Here is a 21,895-nt window from a genome sequence, read left to right on the forward strand (position 1 = left end):
AGGCAATGTTTTATGGCCGGATGCCCTTCCTGACGCCAACCCTGGTCGCCTCTTACGACACACAGGGATATGGTACACCTATTCTAACCGGGGCATACAACAGGACCAGTACACTGGTACTCATTTCGCCGACCTCGGAAGGATGACAGGCTGAGTCAACCCCCTGGTGTTAATTCAGCAGCCAACGGGGCTTGAACTCAGGACCCTGGGATCCCAAGCTGCCACCCGAACCACTAAGCCAACACCAGGCTTTTTCCTCCTCGGTACGTTGAGATTTATTTATTTTCTGTAATACCCCCAATCTTTTTTTTAATCTCACTGGTTTCCATATTTTCATATTTATTTATTGTCTCTCTTTCTTCCCTCTCCTCCCTCTCCTCCTTGTCTCTCTTCTCCCTATCCTCCTTCTCTCTCTTCTCCCTTTCCTCCTTCTCTCTCTTCTCCCTCTCTTCCTTCTCTCTCTTCTCCTTTTCCTCCTCTTCTTCAACTCCTTTCTCATCCCTTGCTATCCATGAATCACTTACACCCCATAGAATATCATACATATACTCATCGGGATTTCTTCTTATTCCTGTATCCAAAATATTTTTTTTTTACAACAGGAAACCAATAAAATTTCTTCTGAATTTCAAAAAGAGCCTTACGTTTTCTTAACTTCATAATTTTTTCATTATTTAACATCGTAATTAAATCTAAAGTTGTCGGTTAAACAACATCAGCATAAAGCCAATCTTTTATTGAAAATAAATGATTCTTATGTTGTAGAACATATTTATTAAAATCCCGAATACCCTTTTCTTGAAGGTATGCTTGAACACAAAAATGATAATTTTCTTGAAGTCTTCTTGCTGTGATTTATGTGTTAGAAATATGACAGAATATTATTATGACACGAAACACCTCCCCATCTTCTCATAGTGAAATCATTTTGTATTTCCTTACTTTTTTTTTTGTATACATTGTCGAGGCTCGTATGAGAGCTAACACACAACTCACAGCAAGGGGGCATGAGACAAGAGGGGTGGGACTTATTATGTATAATCCTGTTTTTTTCTGTTTTCATGATATAAACGAGGGCAAAACCAATATTATATTTACCCTTATTAAATTATTTTATTTGTTTTTTACTAATCGTGCTTCCACAAAACTCATTCTCTATACCAAGTGGATAATATTCTTCCTTGCGAGACTGATTTAATTGTTCCAGGTCTTCGAGGTCAATTTTAAATGACCAATTATACCCTAAATCATTCATATCATACCCCCATTGTTCTATTCTCATACAAACGATACGCCCTTCTTTATAAAATTTTTTATTTTAATTGGAACTATGAATTCTGTATGACCTGGAGATAAAATCAACACTTCTGTATCTTTGGAATACACGGCCGTTTTATTTAAGGATATATATATATATATTGTGATAAATCACTTAATCTCACCATGTCATTCGCGGCAGTCGGGCTTGGATAATTTTTTAATTTAAAAGCATTTTTCATATTAATATTTTTTGTTATACTATATTTCTGTCGTTCAGCCTGTGCCTTTGTGTAATAATTTGAGAAATCAATATCCAGTTATTGGGAAACACCAAAGATAGAACCATCTTCACCAACATAAGTCATTTATATTAGATTAAAAATAATGTCATAAAATTTTTTATTTTTGTTGAGTTGAAATAACATATATAGACATAATTGACCACAATACTTGGAATTTAATTCTTGGACTTGAAATGTTTGATAAACACCATTCTGTAAGAATTTTATGACTTCAACAGGTGGTGGAAGACCAAAACTATCAAAATAATATTTGGCTTGACTATTAAAAATACAAACCCAATGAGAACCATTCCCATTATTATCGTCAAAGTTCATAATAATATTGTTGGTATGTTTAGGCACGTTTGTTAATTCATCTCTCATACAAATCACCACATTATGAATTTTTAATTTCTTACAATATTTGACAAGTTGTAAATTTGATGTATTTTTTCCAAATTCTTCAAACCACTCATAAATGCTCATTTATTTATTTATTTATTAGAAAGATATAATCCATTACCCTATTAGTTAATTTTACACCTGCTTGTGTGATAGAAGAAAGCATATCTCCAACTAACAATCTCGCTTTATCAGGCAGATTTTGACGTTTTTCAGCAAAATCTACAATTACACCACTTCCACTAATTTGTTTCTCCAACTCTTTGTTATGTCTTTCCAATTCTTTTTAAGCCCAGAGTTGAGCCTTCCTTTCCTTGGCAGTTTTCACCGCTGTTGAAATACCACCCGTCAATGCTCCAACCACACTTAAACCAGCAAATAAAGGAATGAGAAATGGGAGAAATCCTCCACTCATCTCTCTTCCTGAATATTTTTTCAACATTGGTTTTGTCATTTTAATTTTAAGTGAGCCAGTATCGTTCAAGATTTTAACCTGTTCTCTTGTGAGCAAAACATCAATTCTTACTGCTCCTTTTCTTTGAATTGTATTAATGTTAATCGTACAAGGCTTTTGATTTTGAACACAAGATGATAGTTTATGAAGATTGACTTGATGAACATATACCCCAGTTGGTACTTTGCCACTCATTTATTTTACAAAAAATTATGTGAGACTAATCATCACACCATTATCTGTATTAATCTGTAATTCTGTTTCTTCCAAAAGCAAACAATATGTATCAACTTCTTCACTCTCTCCTCTTTCAATGCAAAGGGAAGTATCCACTCAATTCGACTTTATAGTTTCCTTTTGAGCACTCAGATCAATCGGATAGATTGTATACAAACTTTTAAATGCTGCCATATCCAAAATAGGTTCTTTTTTTCCATTACTTTCACACACCTTTTGGAAAGACTTGCATGCTTCAGCATAATCATTTTTTTCCCAATTAATTTCCAATCTATCTCATGGATAAAATGTTCCATCGAGAGAAACATGAAGTTGTTTCACCTTAGCATTATCACTCAATGCATTATTATTCACTGTAGCAGTATCACTATCTGGTTTTAAAAAAAATGATCCACAGATATCGTGGCTTTCCTTCCAGAACACCCAAATTCCACATGTAAGTGGTTTGGTTTAGTTTAACGTGTTGACATCATCTTTTGAGGTATGATACACTGAGTGGTTTCTTTGAGTTAATTCTTCTGTTCAACATCTCTTCTGTTTTAAGATTAGGAGTATATTCACTCGTATACCAACTCATTTCATCAAGTACAAATTTATTTTGATCACCAAAAGCACTAGCAACACCGAAAAGTAATCTATTTTCATGATCATTCCTTTGTAGTTGAAATCTAATTTTTAGACCATACAGACTTTATCATGATCACAAAATCCAAATATACCTTGAAGAGGAACTGCCACAGTAAAACTATGAACTGCTTTTGTATCATCATTATACGCTCATTTCCTTTGAGTATATCCAGGGTCTGTGGTTGTTCCCGTTGACATATCAGGAATAAAACCTCCGACAGCCCCCTTTCCCATTCTATCACCGAATGAATATAGTGTAAATTTTGTTATTTCAGATACAGCAGAGACATAATCGACCACTTCAACTTCTTGTGTTCCAATGTACAAACGAACACTATCAAACATTTTCCAGAAGAAATCATTTACGATGGTAGCATTTGTGTTATTCCCAGCCTTAGTGAATGCAAATTTACACAACAAGAAACTTTCGGATAGATTCAAATAGGTTTGTTGATTATTTATTTCAAAACTTTTTGTACCATTTGCATTCCAGTCTGTTCCAGTTATTGCATTTACCTTGAAATAATCTTCTTTTTTAGTGGAGTTTGAGATTATTGTTGTATCATCCAAATCATAGATACTATCAATTGCTTCCATACTTGTATTTATTTCGGAAAAAAGATGTTAAAACTTTTGAAACCCTGACCCAAGTATTTGAATTATTTTCTGTCGTTCTTGGGGAGACAACTGAGTTTTGCCTTTCTTAATTTCTTTTATTGCTTGTAATTTATGAGATTCCTTTTGGGCATCTTTTATACTCTTTATAGCACCTGCTACATTTCCCACAGCAGAAGCAGTTGAACCAATTTGGTCTTTATGTTTAAGAATAGTTTAACCGATACCCATTAGAGTATCAATTATCCCATCTCCTCTAAATTGATGTCCGACACCCCTTTATCTCTTAGGTTTATGGTATCCTCTACCAAGATACATCCCTTCACCCTTGTAGTATGGGGAAAGGAACATCCCACCCCCTGTAATTATTTTTATATTTTCCCAACTCGTGTTTCCTCACAATAACCATCGTAAGTAGGGTGAATATACTGGTTCTGGCTCACTTTCCCCCATGTAAATGAATGGGGGATTTTCAGCGATTCATTTTCTTTTTCCCTAAAAATAAACCCCCTTTTTATCCCAAGGTATATTTATTTGTCTCCCCTTTTAACCTGGGGATACTTTTTTTCAAATAACCCATGCAATAAGATAAAGATTTGTTCAAGTACTAAAGTGGTAATGTGATTTGTTGAAGGTGATTCGAAAGAAATATCTGAAACGTCTAAGCCTCGGGACACTCTTTATCAAATAACTGATGCATATTGTTTAGCTCACTCATTGAACCTATAAAGATTTGTTCATTCTCAAATTCCTTCAATAGTTTAATTTTCTTTGCACAATAATCCCCATCTAAAATATTGAAAAACAAAACATTTGAATCTTTATATATTTTAAGATACCCCTTTTGTGCCATTACGAAATGATAAACTTCTCTTAATGCTCTTGTTTGACCACCTCCTGAGCCACAGGTTATTTTTGTTAGGCCCCGCCCACTTTTCATAAGCCCCGCCCACTTTCAAATGGAATTTTTTAAAGCCCTGCCCACTTTCTTTAAGCCCCGCCCACTTTTCACGAGGTATTCAATAAGCCACGCCCATTTTCCTCTAAGCCCCGCCCACCTTCTGTGGAATTTTTATAATCCCCGCCCACTTTTCTTTAAGCCCCGCCCACTTTTGCTAAGCGCCGCCCACTTTCTATGAGGTAATTTTTTATAAGCCACGCCCACTTTTCCTAAGCCCCGCCTACTTTTGCTAAGCCCCACCTACTCTTACATCATTTCCAGTTCATCTCTGACTCACAAAGAAATCACAAGAAAATTCCAGCATGTTATGGTTTTGAAAAAATTGCCCAAAGAAGGCCTGCGTGGGCTTGCCCAGGGAATTTCCAAAGGAAACCACACCCACCAGTCTTTCCCTATAAAAGCCTCAAGCCCAGGCTCCATTTTAAACATTTTTTGCTGGCTATGGTGTGCTGTGTGCTTGCCTGGAACTCTCAGACTTGGGTGGAACTAAACCTTCAAGTTGATGAATTGGATTTGAACCTCTTATCTGTTGAGGTAAGATTTTTATTTTCCGATTTTCAAACTTTGATTGAAGCATACTCATTTAATAATTAAATAACTTAATTAATACATTATTATTTTCTCTCACAGGAAATTGTATCTGAAATGCAATATGAAAATACCGATTTTGCCACAACTTGGGGCGAAATTGTTGGCTTGGTTGAAGACCTTGTGAGCGACCAAGACCCACAGAACGAGCAAGACCTTGAGTGGGATGACTTTGGGGTTCCTTGGAACTCTCTGACTTGTATGGAACTAAACCTTCAAGTTGATGAACTGGATTCAAACCTCTTATCCATTGAGGTAAGATTTTATTTCCCTATTTTCAGTTCCTTTTAACATCGACTCATTTAATAATTAAATAACTTAATTAATACATTATTATTTTCTCTCACAGGAAATTGTATCTGAAATGCAATATGAAAATACCGATTTTGCCACAACTTGGGGAGAAATTGTTGGCTTGGTTGAAGACCTTGTGAGCGACCAAGACCCACAGAACGAGCAAGACCTTGAGTGGGATGACTTTGGGGTTCCTTGGAACTCTCTGACTTGTATGGAACTAAACCTTCAAGTTGATGAACTGGATTCAAACCTCTTATCCATTAAGGTAAGATTTTATTTCCCTATTTTCAGTTCCTTTTCACATCGACTCATTTAATAATTAAATAACTTAATTAATACATTATTATTTTCTCTCACAGGAAATTGTATCTGAAATACGAAATGAAAATACTGCTTTTGCTGCAACTTGGGGTGAAATTGTTGGCTTAGTTGAAGACCTTGTGAGTGACCAAGACCCACAGAACGAGTTCGTCCTTGATGACCCAACCAAAGAGTTATACCTTGGAGACCAGCAAAATCCTGAAAAAGAGTTTTACAGCAATAGTACTCATTGTGAGTTATCAAGACAATACCCACTGAACAAGTTATACCTTGATGAACCAGAATACAAGTTTTACCTTGGAGACTCACAAATTTTGAAAAAATCAGTAAATGAGTTCTGCCTTGATAGTTTAAATAACTACCTTGGAGACTCAGGAAAAGGGTTCTGCCAAGATGGTTCTAAATATGGGGCCTACCTTGGAGACTCACAAATTTTGAAAAAATCAGGAAATGAGTTATCCTTAAGAGGCTTTGTAAGTTGGTTTTATTTTGAATACTTGAAATGTGGGTTCTGGCTTGATAACTCACAATGTGATACATATCTTGGAAACTCAACGGGAATGTGGTTATACCTTGAAGACTTGGAAAGTTGGGTTTATGTTGGAGACTTGAAACTTTTTTGGAGACTTTTACTTATTTATTTATTTATTTATTATTATTATTTCATTTATTTATATTTTGGAGACTTTTGGAGCTGCTGTCACTCTTTGGGATCTAAACCTATTGATGTAGTTCTTTGTTGGATGGTGCTTGATGGGAGCAAGATCAAGAAAGTTCTGGGAAGAAAGTGCAGGCTTACTCACCCTTTCTACGTCATCAAACCTGAAAGCTTTAAAAGACAGAATTGGAAGAAGAGAAAAAAACATAAAAAATATACATTGTTTGTTCTGGGAAGAAAGTGCAGGCTTACTCCCCCTTTCTACATCATCAAACCTGAAAGCCTTAAAAGACAGAATTGGAAGAAGAGAAAAAAAAAAAAAACGTAAAAAATATATATATAGGTGGAAATCTCATTTTGAAAAAGACATTGTGTTGGGCAAGGATTGAGTTGGGGTTGAGATTTTGAATGTGAGGGTTGGGGTTGAGATTTTGAATGTGAGGGTTGGGGTTGAGATTTTGAATGTGAGGGTTGGGACACTGACACACACACACACACACACACACACACACACACACACACACACACACACACACACACACACACACACACACACACACACACACACACACACACACACACACACACACACACACACACACACACACACACACACACACACACACACACACACACACACACACATACACATACACATACACATACACACACATACACACACATACACACACATACACACACATACACACACATACACACACATATACACACACATACACACACCAACAAACAAAAGTTAAGCTTCGACTATTCAGTTGAGGATTCTGTGTTTGGGGTTCACAGATCTAAGAACGTCCCCCCTTGACACACATTATATACTGTTATACACCTCGGACTTGGCCCTCGAGTGTCCACAACGGTGTATAGTAGGAGGGAGTGAAGCGCCAACCCATTGCTCCCATTGCACACACATTATATACTGTTATACACCTCGGACTTGGCCCTCGAGTGTCCACAACGGTGTATAGTAGGAGGGAGTGAAGGGACAACCCATTGCTCCCATGGGTATTATCTGCTTAGTTTTGTCTTTTGTAATTCCAGTGAATAAAATGAACCTAAAATCTCTTCCCCTTCCAAATCATATATCTTATAAGTCCAAGGAACCGTATCTATCACATCAACAATTTTAAAAAGTTCGTTCGTCCATCGTTTAGTATAACCCTTTTCAAAATGAGATTTCCACCTATATATTCTTACGATATCACCAACTTTGAACTTAGGTTTTCTGACATAATCTCTTTTTCATATTTTAATTTTGTAAATGTTTCTGATGGTTTCATATTTGTTGACGTGTGAATCATGTCATTATACTTATCCACAATATCCTGAATAAAAGATGACCATTGTTGTGAACCGAGTTGTATTAATTTTTTATATAGTCTCTCTTTTAAGGTACGATTAAAACGTTCAACAACAACTGCCTTCCCTTCATTAAAGGTACTGTATAATGTAATACTGTTATTTTTTAGAAAATTCATAAATGTCTTGTTATAAAACTCTCTACCCTCATCAGTCCACAATTTTTTAGGTTTTCTCTTACTTTTATTAAATATCTGTTGAAAGGCAAACATAAGAGTATTTCCTGTTTTGTTTTTTAAAGGGACAACCCGTGCGTATCTACTCCTCAAATCAATAATGGTTAAAGCATACTTGTACCCCTTATCATTATTGAGTTCAATCAAATCAGCGGACCAGATATAATCAACTTCCTTGGAATAAACTTTCCTTCTACGAAACTTTGTGAATATTGGTTTATGTAATTCATCAGCTAATTGCTCTTCAGTCTTAATGACATCATTAGAGCCTATAAGTTTTTTGAATTTCCAAGTCCAAGTTTCAATTTAGCACTGATCATCTTCTTCACAATGAACCGATCAACTTTTTCTCTCAAGGTTGGATTTTGTATCAGAGACAAATTATACAACATTTCTCTATTGGCTTCATGCTTTTCTTCCAACGTTGTGGTATTCCCATAATCAATATCGTGTCTCATGCACACTTCATCAACTCTATTGATGGGTTTACTCCATGATTTAGGATTGTCTGCCTCATCTAATCTTTTATCCAGGTTTGTGCCTGGACCACAGAAAGATTACCCTGGAAGATGTAATTCCCCTGGTATTCCAGTAGTTGTAAATTTACTTCCTGATAAAAACTTTTATATATCTCCTCCTCGTTTGTGTTTGGAGATAAATAGATTTTTTTTTGAACCACACACCGAACATATACCTTTTTGTATAACCCTGTTATTTTTACTTTTAATATATGAAATATTTTTAGTATTAGTTTTCTTTTTACATTTGAGACAGTAACTCATTTATTTATGAGAAAAATTCCTGCAGAGTGCAAAAACCTTTTTAGTTTCCAACATGCACATTTGAATCTTAATTTTTAAAACATAAAGAATCCTTAGAAATGCCTTCACTCTCTCCTCCATTTATTTAAGAAAAAAAATGAAAAACTTGAATTAAAATGAATATCTTGTCGATGTCAATCGTCTTGTCGAAAGTATTGCAAATAGACTTGTCAATTCTTTGTTTTCCTCCTCGGAGGGTTGAGTTATTTTCTGTAATACCACCAATCTTTTTTTAATCTCACTGGTTTCCATATTTTGATATTTATTTTGTCTCGCTTTTTCCTACCTCTCTTTCTCTCTCTCCTTCTCTCTCTTCTCCCTTTCCTCTTTCTCTCTCTTCTCCCTTTCCTCCTTCTCTTTCTTCTCCCTCTCCTCCTTCTCTCTCTTCTCCTTTTACTCCTTCTCTTTCTTCTCCCTCTCCTCCTTCTCTCTCTTCTCCTTTTCCTCCTCTTCCCTCTCTTCTTCAACTCCTTCCTCATTCCTTATTATCCTTGAATCTCTTACACCCCATAGAATATCATACATATATTCATCAGGATTTCTTGTTATTCCTGTATCCAAAATAATTTTTTTTACAACAGAAAACCAATAAAATTTCTTTTGAATTTCTAAAAGAGCCTTACCTTTTCTTAACTTTAATTTTTTCATTATTTAACATTCTAATTAAATCTAAAGTTGTCCGTTTATCAACATCAGCATAATGCCAATCCTTTATTGAAAATACCTCATTCTTATGTTGTAGAACATATTTATTAAAATACCGAATACCCTTTCCTTGAAGGTATGCTTGGACACAGAAATGATAATTTTCTTGAAGTCTTCTTGCTGTCATTTATGCATTAGAAATATATGTTAGAATAATATTATGGCACGAAACACCTCCCCATCTTCCCATAGTTAAATCATTTTGTATTTCCTTACTTATTAGAGATAATCCTGTTTTTTTCTGTTTTCATGATATAACAAGGGCAAAACCATTATTATATTTACCCTTATTAAATTCTTTTATTTGTTGTTTACTAATGGTGGCCCCACAAAACTCATTCTCGATACCAAGTGGATAATATTCTTCCTTACGAGACTGATTTAATTGTTCCAGGTCTTCGAGGTCAATTTTAAATGACCAATTATACCCTAAATCATTCATATCATACCCCCATTGTTCTATTCTCATACAAACGATACGCCCTTCTTTATAAAAAATTATTTTAATTCGAACTGTGAATTCTGCATGACCTGGAGATAATTGTGGTGAATTGAGGGACATGACGCAGGATCACATGTTGTGCGTCTCGCGTATAAGGGGAGGTCTCTGCAGCACGAGTGATTGTCCCCGGGGCATTGCGATTGACATCGGCTGTCCACTTGATGCTCGTTAACTGAAGGTGCTCATTGACTGGTGAGAATGGAGATTATATCGAACTCCGTGCTTACGCGGATTGTCTGCAATGGTTAACTGCACATGTATACGTTACTGCTTATGTACTCCTAGCTGAACCTGTATTCCCCGGTGTGCCCACAGAAGCGGCTCTAATCAAATGGAATAAAGCCTAAACTCTGAAGGTTCATCTCTCGCTCTCATTTCAATTTATTCCATTTAATTTTCTCGGCTCTCTCAACCAAAGATGGACAAGATCTACAAACCAGAGAGGTTCGACGCAGACCCGAACGCGACTGACGCAGAAATGAAATGGTCACATTGGTTCTGTTCCTTCTCACACTATCTGACCATCATCGCGGAGGGAGCTGACAAATTTGCCGCTCTCGTGAATCATGTCTCGCCCGGCGTGTACAGGCTCTTCTCGGGGTGCGACACTTACGAAGCAGCGATCGAGGTGCTGCAAGCGCTCTACGTGAAGCCCAAGAACGAGGTATACATACGACATCTTCTCAACACACGCAAGCAAGCAGCTGGGGAGACAATCGATCAGTTCCTGCAAGCTCTGAATCAGCTGGGAAAAGACGGCAGCTTCCGGGCGGTAAGCGCCGAGGAACACCGAAAGGAAGCGACCCGGGAGGCATTCATCCAAGGACTCAGATCAGCCCACATACGGCAACGCTTACTAGAGAAAGCGCAACCCACTCTTGACAAGGTAGTCGATCAGGCTCGAGCGATGGATACGGCTCAGCAGCAATCCGAGTCATTTGGGACACCGATGCTGCTCATGAACGCTGCTACGATGGGAACCCAAGGAACCCCACTGGCACAGACACAGCCAGACATAGGGGATGGAGAAACACCCGAGGAGCCGGATACCCAGACCTCGTCAAATTCCTCAGCAACTGCTCCGGTTGGTAAATGCTTCTTTTGTGGGTACAAAAGGCATCCTCGTCAAAAATGTCCCGCCAGAGATGCCACATGCATGAATTGCGACAAGAAAGGGCATTATGCCAGGGTATGTAAATCTACTCTAAGGAGAAATAAACCCACTTCTGCGGCTCTCTACTCGCAAAATAAATTGACTGCAGCCTCCCGGGGAATCTATCCAAGGCTATCATCAACGTACGAATTAACGGGCATATGGCTGAGGCACTGATTGATACCGGTAGCTCTGAAAGTTTCGTCAACAGCTCGCTAGTGAAGGGCAGGAAATGGGTAATCCACCCGACTGACAATACGGTATGCATGGCCGCCACCTCACTACAATCCCGCGTACGAGGGTACTGCAATGTTGAATTGGACGTAAAAGGGTACACGCATCGGGATGTAAAGGTGCTGGTGCTTCGTGATTTGTGCGCAGACGTAATTCTGGGTCATAATGTCCTCAAGCAGCACACGAGCGTCGAAATACCCTTTGGAGGAAGCAAGCCTCGTCTAATTTTAAATGCGTTGACCACCGCGGAGGTGACGTCCCCCAGCTGTTCGCTAACTTGTCGCCGGTCTGCAAACCGATAGCGATCAAATCGCGGCGATATACCACTGCTGACATGAATTTCATCACTTCGGAAACCAAGCGATTACTGGAGGAGGGAATTATAGAACCGAGCGATTCGCCATGGCGCGCACAGGTGTTAGTAACCAGCAGTCAGAACCATAAGAAACGGATGGTTGTCGATTATTCCCAAACGGTCAATCGCTTCACCCAACTCGACGCCTACCCCCTGCCGCGCATAGATGAGATGGTCGAACGCGTGGCCAATTATAAGGTATTCAGTACCATCGACTTGCGAAGCGCCTATCATCAAATTCCCATCCGAGAGGAAGACAAACCTTACACTGCATTCCAGGCAGGGCGGCGCCTCTACCAGTTCAGAAGGATACCATTCGGTGTCACGAATGGAGTAGCTTGCTTCCAACGGGTTATGGACGACATCATCTCAGATGAAAACCTCGAAGACACTTTTGTTTACGTGGATAATGTCACAGTGTGCGGTAGGGATCAGAGGGAACATGATAGGAATCTGGACAGATTCTTGAGCATTGCTAGAAAATATAATCTGACTCTCAACTACGAGAAATGCGTATTCTCGGCAAGGTCAATTGACCTTCTCGGCTACACAATAGCCGACGGCACAATTAAGCCTGATCCTGAGCGATTGCGCCCGCTCCGTGAGCTTCCACCACCTCAGGACTTGCAAACAATGCGCCGGGTGATCGGGATGTTCGCTTACTATGCAAGATGGATTTCGCAATACTCCGAGAAAATACATCCCCTAGTGCATTGCAAAAACTTTCCACCAGATGCCGCTGTTGTAAGAGCTTTCCACAATCTCAAGGATGATATCAGTAAGTCCGTGGTTTTATCGATCGACAGCTCGGTGCCCTTCGTGGTGGAGACCGACGCTTCAAATCACGCCATAGCTGCTACACTTAATCAGTCTGGGCGGCCGGTCGCGTTCTTCTCGAGAACTCTCTCTAGAAGCGAGCAGAGACACTCAGCGATAGAGAAGGAAGCGTACGCCATCGTTGAAGCGCTGCGGAAATGGAGACATTATTTACTGGGAAACCACTTCACGCTCGTTACGGACCAACGATCCGTGGCATTCATGTTTGATGGGAAAAATAACGGGAAAATTAAGAATGAAAAAATTATGAGATGGCGGATAGACCTAGCTTGCTACAGATACGACATTGTTTACCGGCCCGGGAAAGAAAACCCTGCTGCAGATACCTTCTCCCGGGTCTACAGTTCGGCAACAATCAGTCAGGCTTTGCAAGACCTCCATGTGTCTCTGTGCCACCCAGGGGTAACCAGGATGGCACATTTCGTACGCAGACAAAATCTTCCCTATTCTGTTGAAGATATTAAACAAATGAATGCTTCATGCCCTGTTTGTGCTGAACTAAAACCCAGATTCTATGGCGCGGCATCTGGCAGACTGATCAAGGCTACTTCCCCCTTCGAGAGACTAAACATCGACTTCAAAGGGCCCCTGCCGACCAAAACAGACAACAGATACATATTCACCGTTGTTGATGAATATTCAAGGTTCCCTTTCGCGTTTCCGTACTCGGATATGACCTCGGGCACTGTCGTAAAATGTCTCTCTGACCTCTTCGCTATGTTTGGGAGACCTTCGTACATACATTCAGACAGAGGGCCGTGTTTCATGTCGGCCGGGCTAAAACAATTCCTATTAGAGCACGGCATAGCAACTAGTCGAACGACGGGTTACAACCCACAGGGAAACGGGCAGGTGGAACGGTATAATGGAGTTATTTGGAAAGCCGTAACTCTGGCGCTGAAATCGAGAGGACTGGGCCCCGAGCGATGGGAGGTTACTCTCCCCGACGCTCTGAATTCCATACGCTCTTTGCTCTGCACGTCCACAAATGCCACTCCTCACGAACGTATGTTTACTCACCAACGACGTTATGTTGACGGTCAAACGGTGCCCAACTGGCTGATCCACCCCGGTACAGTGTTCATGAAACGCCCGGTACGACAAAGCAAGTATGAACCGCTGGTGGAGGGGGTCGAACTCATTGACACTAATCCAGAGTATGCTCATGTCAGGCTCCCGGATGGCAGGGAGACCACTGTGTCGGTTCGCCATCTGGCTCCCTCAGGTACTCCTCCCACCGGTACACCACCTTCTGGCACTCCTCCTTCTGACATTTCCCCCCCAGGAACTCCGCCAGGCGACGGGGCTGCCGCGTTCCACCCGAGAGCGATCGAGGAGTCATCCCCGGCACAAGTCGAGGCTCACCAAGAGGATCGGGAGTCTCCCTCAAGTGAAACTGCCGTTTACTCCCGGAGAGGTCGACGAATAAGGCCCCGTCGACGACTCAATCTGTAAAGGGGATTATCGGCATTCTCGCTGCTCATGCTCCTATATGCCCATTATATCATATATCGATGCTCATTTCCATGCTCCTACAACTCAAAATAATCACTGCTTGGCATGTATGCTTCTGTAGATCTATTAGTCCGCGTTGCTTGAAATGTATACTCCTATAGTGCTAAAGCAATCATGGTGTGTAAGATGGGCCCCTAGTTACATTTTAAAGGTGGGGAGAATGTGGTGAATTAACGTGAATTGAGGGACATGACGCGGGATCACATGTTGTGCGTCTCGCGTATAAGGGGAGGTCTCTGCGGCACGAGTGATTGTCCCCGGGGCATTGCGATTGACATCGGCTGTCCACTTGATGCTCGTTAACTGAAGGTGCTCATTGACTGGTGAGAATGGAGATTATATCGAACTCCGTGCTTACGCGGATTGTCTGCAATGGTTAACTGCACATGTATACGTTACTGCTTATGTACTCCGAGCTGAACCTGTATTCCCCGGTGTGCCCACAGAAGCGGCTCTAATCAAATGGAATAAAGCCTAAACTCTGAAGGTTCATCTCTCGCTCTCATTTCAATAATATCAACACTTCTGCATCTTTGAAATACACGACCGTTTTATTGAAAGATATATGTTGTGATAAATCGCTTAATCTCACCAAGTAATTCGCGTCAGTCGGGCTTGGATAATTTTTTAATTTACAAGCATTTTTCATGTTAATATTTTTGGTTATATTATATTTATGTCGTTCAGCCTGTGCCTTTGTGTAATAATTTGATAAATCAATATCCAGTTCTTGAGATACACCAAAGATAGAACCATCTTTACCAACATAAGTCATTTATATTAGATTAAAAATAATATCATAAAATTTTTTATTTTTGTTGAGTTGAAATAACACATATAGACATAATTGACCACAACACTTGGAATTTAATTCTTGGACTTGAAATGTTTGATAAACACCATTCTGTAAGAATTTTATGACTTCAACAGGTGGTGGAAGACCAAAACTATCAAAATAATATTTGGCTTGACTATTAAAAATACAAACCCAATGAGAACCGTTCCCATTATTATCTTCTAAGTTCATAATAATATTCTTTGTATGTTTCGGCACATTTGTTAATTCATCTCTCATACAAATAACCACATTATGAATTTTTAATTTCTTACAATATTTGACAAGTTGTAAATTTGATGTTGTATTCTTTCCAAATTCTTTAAACCACTCATCAATGCTCATTTATTTATTAGAAAGATATAATCCATTACCTCTTTTCGTTAATTTTACACCTGCTTGTGCTATAGAAGAAAGCATATCTCCAACTAACAATCTCGCTTTATCAGGCAGATCTTCAAGTTTTTCAGCAAAATCTACAATTACACGACTTCCACTAATTTGTTTCTCCAACTCTTTGTTATGTCTTTCCAATTCTTTTTGAGCCTGGAGTTGAGCCTTCCTTTCGTTGGCAGTTTTCACCGCTGTTGAAATACAACCCGTCAATGCTCCAACCGCACTTAAACCAGCAAATAAAGGAATTAGAAATGGGAGAAATCCTCCACTCGTCTCTCTTATTGAATATTTTTTCAACATTGGTTTTGTCATTTTAATTTTAAGTGAGCCAGTGTCATTCAAGATTTTAACCTGTTCTCTTGTGAGCAAAACATCAATTCTTACTGCTCCTTTTCTCTGAATTGTATTAACGTTAATCATACAAGGCTTTTGATTTTGAACACAAGATGATAGTTTATGAAGATTGATTTGATTAACATATACCCCAGTTGGTACTTTGCCACTCATTTATTTAACAAAAAAATTATGTGAGACTAATCATCACACCATTATCTGTATTAATCTGTAATTCTGTTTCTTCCAAAAGCAAACAATATGTATCAACTTCTTCACTCTCTCCTCTTTCAATGTATAGGGAAGTATCCACTCGATTAGACTTTATAGTTTCCTTTTGAGCGCTCAGGTCAAACGCATAGATTGTATACAAACTTTTAAATGCTGTCATATCCAAAATAGGTTCTTTATTTCCATTACTTTCACACACCTTTTGGTAAGACTTGTATGCTTCAGCAAAATCATTTTTTCCCAATTAATTTCCAATCTATCTAGTGGATAAAATGTTCCATCTCGAGAAACGCGAAGTTGTTTCACCTTAGCATTATCACTCAATGCATTATTCTTATCAGTCACAGTATCACCATCTGGCTTTTTAAAAATGATCCACAGATATCATGGCTTTCCTTCCAGAACACCCAAATTCCACGTGTAAGTAGTTTGGTTGAGTTTAACGTGTTGACATCTTCTTTTGAGGTATGATACATTGAGTGGTTTCTTTGAGTTAAGTCTTCTATTCAACATCTCTTCTGTTTTAAGATTAGGAGTATATTCACTGATATACCAACTCATTTCCTCAATTCCAAATTTATTCTGATCACCAAAAGCATTACCAACACCAAAAAGCAATCTATTTTCATTATCATTCCTTTGTAGTTGAAATCTAATTTTAAGACCATACAGAACTTTATCATGATCACAAAATCCAAATATACCTTTAAGAAGAACTGCCACACTAAAACTATTTTCTGCTTTTGTATCATCATTATACGCTCCTTTCCTTTGAGTATATCCAGGGTCTGTGTTTGTTCCCGTTGACATATCAGGAATAAAACCTTCGACAGACCCCTTTCCCATTCTATCACTGAATGTATAGAGTGTAAATTTCATCATTTCAGATACAGCAGAGACATAATCGACCGCTTCAACTTCTTGTGTTCCAATATACAAACGCACACTATCAAACATTTTCCAGAAGAAATCATTTACAAGTGTTGCGTTTGTGTTATTCCCAGCTTTAGTGAATTTAAATTTACACAACAAGAAACTTTCGGATAGATTCAAATAGGTTTGTTGATTATTTATTTCAAAACTTTTTGTACCATTCGTATTCCAGTCTGTTCCAGTTATTGCATTTACCTTGAAGTAATCTTCTTTTTTAGTGGAGTTTGAGATAATAATAGTATCATCCAAATCATAGATACTATCAATTGCTTCCATACTTGTATTTATTTAGGAAAAAAGATGTTAAAACTTTTGAAACCCTGATCCAAGTATTCAAATTATTTTCTGTCGTTCTTGGGGGGACAACTGAGTTTTGCCTTTCTTAATTTCTTTTATTGCTTGTAATTTATGAGATTCCTTCTGGGCATCTTTTATGCTCTTTACAGCACCTGCTACATTTCCCACAGCAGAAGCAGTTGAACCAATTAGATCTTTATGTTTAAGAATAGTTGAACCAATACCCATTAGAGTATCAATTATCCCATCTCCTCTAAATTGATGTCCAACACCCCTTTGTCTCTTAGGTTTATAGTATCCTTTACCAAGATACATACCTTCACCCTTGTAGTATGGGGAAAGCAACATCCCATCCCCTGTAATTATTTTATATTTTCCCAACTCGTGTTTCCTCACAATAACCATCGTAATTATTTATTGGAAAACTTCACGTAGGTGAATTCTGATGGATATAAATTCTCCATTAAAAGAAATCATACGATTATCTTGGTCGGTTATCCTAAAATTTACTCTGTGTATGGTTTTTCCTGACACAGGGAGATAAACCAAATTTTTGGGTTCCATATTGAATTTATAACCAATTGGGGGTGAGTATGCGCTGAATGAAAATATTGTATTTTTTTTTCCATCATTATAAGCACCATCAATCAAATCACAGTGAATTAACACCGAATTTATTCCTGAGGATATTTGAATGACATTATCACTGTAAAACGTCCCATTAGTTTCAATCTTTTTTGAGGAGAAACCCAATAACTCTCTAAATGAATTATCAATTGTGAAATCAACCTTGTAGTTATTTTTAACTTTAATCGTTGATTTTGAAGTATGTTTTTGAATGTCTATAACAATATTTTTGGTTCATCACCCTGTTCTTTCATAAGACGAGCAATTTCGGAAGATATTTGAGAAATCTCATATGCTCCGGGGTGAGACTGTTATCGTTTTGTAATCCACTTCCGGGATTATAACTAAACTTGTCATTTTTATCAGTTCTAATAAATAAGGTATTATAAGTTTCCATGGACAATAAAGATGCCTCATATTCTTTTGTTGGGTCAAGTTGTAGTGGGTATGGGAATGAAGATGTGTGGTCGCTTGTTGTGAAATTAAAACTCAAGATTGTGCTTCTCATCTTATTTAATATGAGATAAAATGTCTTTATATTGAGATTTATTAATTATTTTCATGTTCATCAACTGGTCTAAAATGGCTGATGCTTCATTAAAACAATTGTTATTTCCAGCCTTCTTACTACCTCACAACAATAACAGTCTATTAACTAATTGCGATGGGTCATTTGGAAGAAAACTAATACCTGAACCAAGGATACTTAAAGCCTGAATAATGTGTTTCTCCTTCTCATTTTTTCCTACTTTTACTAGAAATACTAACCCTATAATTTAGAGTGTTCAGCAGATCAAAATATACTCCATCATCATTATTTTTCATATCCAATGGTTTATCAATATACTTTGATTCATCCCTTTACAGTTGAACCTTGTCTTCCATCTTTTGTGAGAAGAAACATTAATCTCGGAGTTAGTTTAACAGGGGGATGAGCAGAACCCAAGAACCTTAATTCATCATTAAATATCAATACCTCTTCTTGAACAAGATGAAATATTGCTGGTTGTTCTGTTGGAATGAGTCCTGCTTTGGTTTTTGAATCCGCTGAATATTCATTGTTTTGAAGAGCATTCACAATATAATCAGGGGGTCGATTAATCTCTTCCAGTTGTTGAAATAAACCTTCATCATCATATACCTTTAATTCTCCTAAATGCTCTAATTCTTCCTCCGTCATTTGATCAAAATCTTTTAACATTTGAAGTTTTTTAGGAGTATATTCTACTGTGGGAACTGTGGAAACATCTTTCATTTTTTCTTGGGAAGTTTTTAAAAGTGGTTTAAAAAATTTCTCTTGTTTTCTTTGAAATGCTTCTTCGCCCATTAGTTTCTGTCTGCGTTTCTTCTTTATGTCTTCCTGTTGTTTTACAACTTTTCAAACCAACTCTTGATGTTCCTTAAATCTTCTTGCTCTTTCTTTTGCATCCATTTATTTATTGTAAAATATCATTTAATGAATTGTAAAGATCAACAGGGAAATTTTCCTTTTCTTCATCATTCAAGTAGATGTGTTCAAATAAATCCTTTTCTTTAAATATTTCATCAAATTCTTTATTAACATTAATGCGAGTTGTAATTTCTTCTTCACTAATACTTGCATCTCTGCTTTTCATACGTTTGCGTTGAGTTTCTTCATCAACATCAAAACCGAATGATAAAATCTTCACTCCGCTCAGATGTTTAATAATTTGTCTCGTTCCTTCTGGATTAGTTTCTAATATCCCAAGACCACCAGATTTTAGTTTCCTTAACGCACTCTTACAATGTGGATATTTTGTTGTACCAAGAGAAACCTCCTCAAATATTTGACCTTCATTCCTCAATCGCATATGTTCCTCCACTGAAATATAGTGATAATCTTCACCTTTTACTTCTCCAGGTCTTATTGCTCTAGTTGTTGTTGATACAATGCGTATCACAGGGTGTTTTTTTGAGTAAATTTACAATATTCTCATTTGTACTATACAAGAACCTTGATTTATGAAAGTTTTTTTTTCCAGAAGCAGATTTACCCACAAGATTTACAATAACAGTTGTCATTTATATATGTAATTGTTTATAAAACAAAAAATATATCCCTTAATATCTCATCTTGTTTCACAACAATATATTTATATTTTTCAGTCGTGTGCTTCATGTAATCCTCAAATTTCTTTTTACTACATAATATAGAACAATTATCTCTCCAAAAATTATTGATATCTATTGAATTTAACTTGAATAAAATAAAAGTATTAGCATTGTTTCTGATGGAACGACGAGGAAGTTGAAAGTACGATTGACTAAGATAAATACAATTACAAGAAGAATGTCTCCCTCTTGTGTAGTAGCTGTCCATTACCGTTTGGTTTCTCTCATTAACACAATCATCAAAGATAACGAGGTTCTTTTTTGATTTATCCAAATCTTGGGGAGACGGTATATCATCCGTATTTTCACTAAGAATACAAGTTATCGGATATGATTTCTTTTTACATCTCTGTGTATCACAAAATAGTTGAATTATATCTTCAATGTTATAATCATTTAGGTTTTTTTGAAGTTTAAATAAACCGATTATATCTTCTTTTTGAAGACCAGCATTAAAACCTTGTGAGAGTAGTTGATACTCTGGTTGAAAACTCGACTTTGTGAAAATTATTAAATTATCATAATCTAAAAAGTTAGGAGTGAGGAGCATCTTTAAAAGTAAGCAGGTTTTTCCACATCCACTTGAACCAACTATGAGACATCTTAATGAATTTGGGAGATTTTTATGGTTGTTAAATTTTATCTTATTTTCCCAAATAGGTAAAAAATCATTCATTTATATATTTGAAAAACAGGTTATTTAATCTATTATTGGCTTTTTTAGAAACTCTATATTTTATCCTAAGTTCAGGTTAAATTTCAAGATAATCCATTATTTTATTTATACAATATCTTGTGTTGATATTTCCCTGAAAATCACATCCATGAATAATATATAACAACAATCCTTTGAACATTTCTCTAATACGTTCAGTTTCTTCCCTTGTAAGGAAAGGTGTGTTATCACCCTCATACTTTACATTCATTTCTCTAATCAATCTTGTAAAGTAATTCATTTTTGGTGTAAATCTAAAATAATTATTTTCCTTTTTATATTTTTTATTATCATTAATTAGAAGATAATCACAGAATATACATTGTTTATAGGCTTTTGACTCTGTGTTTAATCCCCGTCTTTCACACGCAGGACAATTCTCAAATTTGTCATATGGAGAATCACGAAAGTCTAGCATATTTATAAAGTAAAACTTTACTTAAACTGAAATTCATCTATACTTTCAGTTGTATATTGACTCATATTTAATAATATGACCATCGATATCGATATACTTTTTTTCATTACCAGATTCAACCACAACATTTTTTATATTAAAGGTAATTTTAAAATGATCGTTAACTACTATTGAACGAAATGTAATTTCACCTGATATATTAACATCCTTTATTTCATCAGGATTTACATCTTTAGGGTTGTTGAAAAAAATACAAATTTCTCCTTGCATATTACAGATGGTCTTATCTTTTGTTTCTAAAGCTTCATCCATAAGATTTTTGTTTTTTGATACTTTTTCTTGTTTCATTGCTTTTTCTAGTTTTGAATATATTACCAGAAGGAGAGGAGAAACTTTTGTTAGAGATACTTTAATTGATGTTTTAACAGGTATACTAAAAGCCCTTCCACTGAAGGAAATTGAAGAACTCATCATATCCACCATAATTGTTTTTATCCAATAGTTGTTATATTTATCTTTGTTCAATTTTACATCCTTGACATATTTCTCAGTATCTTTAACAAATGAAGAGATTGATTGAAACTTGTCTTTTGTGTCT

At 37.0% G+C, this 21,895-nt stretch overlaps 1 protein-coding gene across 1 annotated transcript; it reads left to right on the forward strand.

Annotated features, from left to right (window-relative positions):
• Positions 1-435: 435 nt before the first annotated feature.
• LOC147027215 (uncharacterized) lies at positions 436-7,091 on the forward strand. The gene is made up of 3 exons (XM_085883450.1): positions 436-5,680; positions 5,775-5,987; positions 6,082-7,091. Exons 1-3 carry the CDS (start codon positions 5,483-5,485, stop codon positions 7,027-7,029), a joined length of 1,359 nt encoding a protein of 452 aa, XP_085739576.1. The 5' UTR covers positions 436-5,482; the 3' UTR covers positions 7,030-7,091.
• Positions 7,092-21,895: the final 14,804 nt, after the last annotated feature.

Source organism: Eptatretus burgeri, chromosome 5, assembly GCF_056783735.1.
Source record: "Eptatretus burgeri isolate ZD-2024b chromosome 5, Ebu_testis_v1, whole genome shotgun sequence".
Lineage (NCBI taxonomy): Eukaryota > Metazoa > Chordata > Myxini > Myxiniformes > Myxinidae > Eptatretus > Eptatretus burgeri.

What these genes read in the sequence shown, in the direction of transcription:
- LOC147027215 (XM_085883450.1), top strand. Translation starts at nt 5,483, where the DNA reads ATGCAATATGAAAATACCGATTTTGCCACAACTTGGGGCGAAATTGTT. An exon ending in CAAACCTCTTATCCATTGAG is followed by an intron (nt 5,681 to 5,774) that starts GTAAGATTTTAT and finishes TTTCTCTCACAG; the next exon opens with GAAATTGTATCTGAAATGCA. An exon ending in CAAACCTCTTATCCATTAAG is followed by an intron (nt 5,988 to 6,081) that starts GTAAGATTTTAT and finishes TTTCTCTCACAG; the next exon opens with GAAATTGTATCTGAAATACG.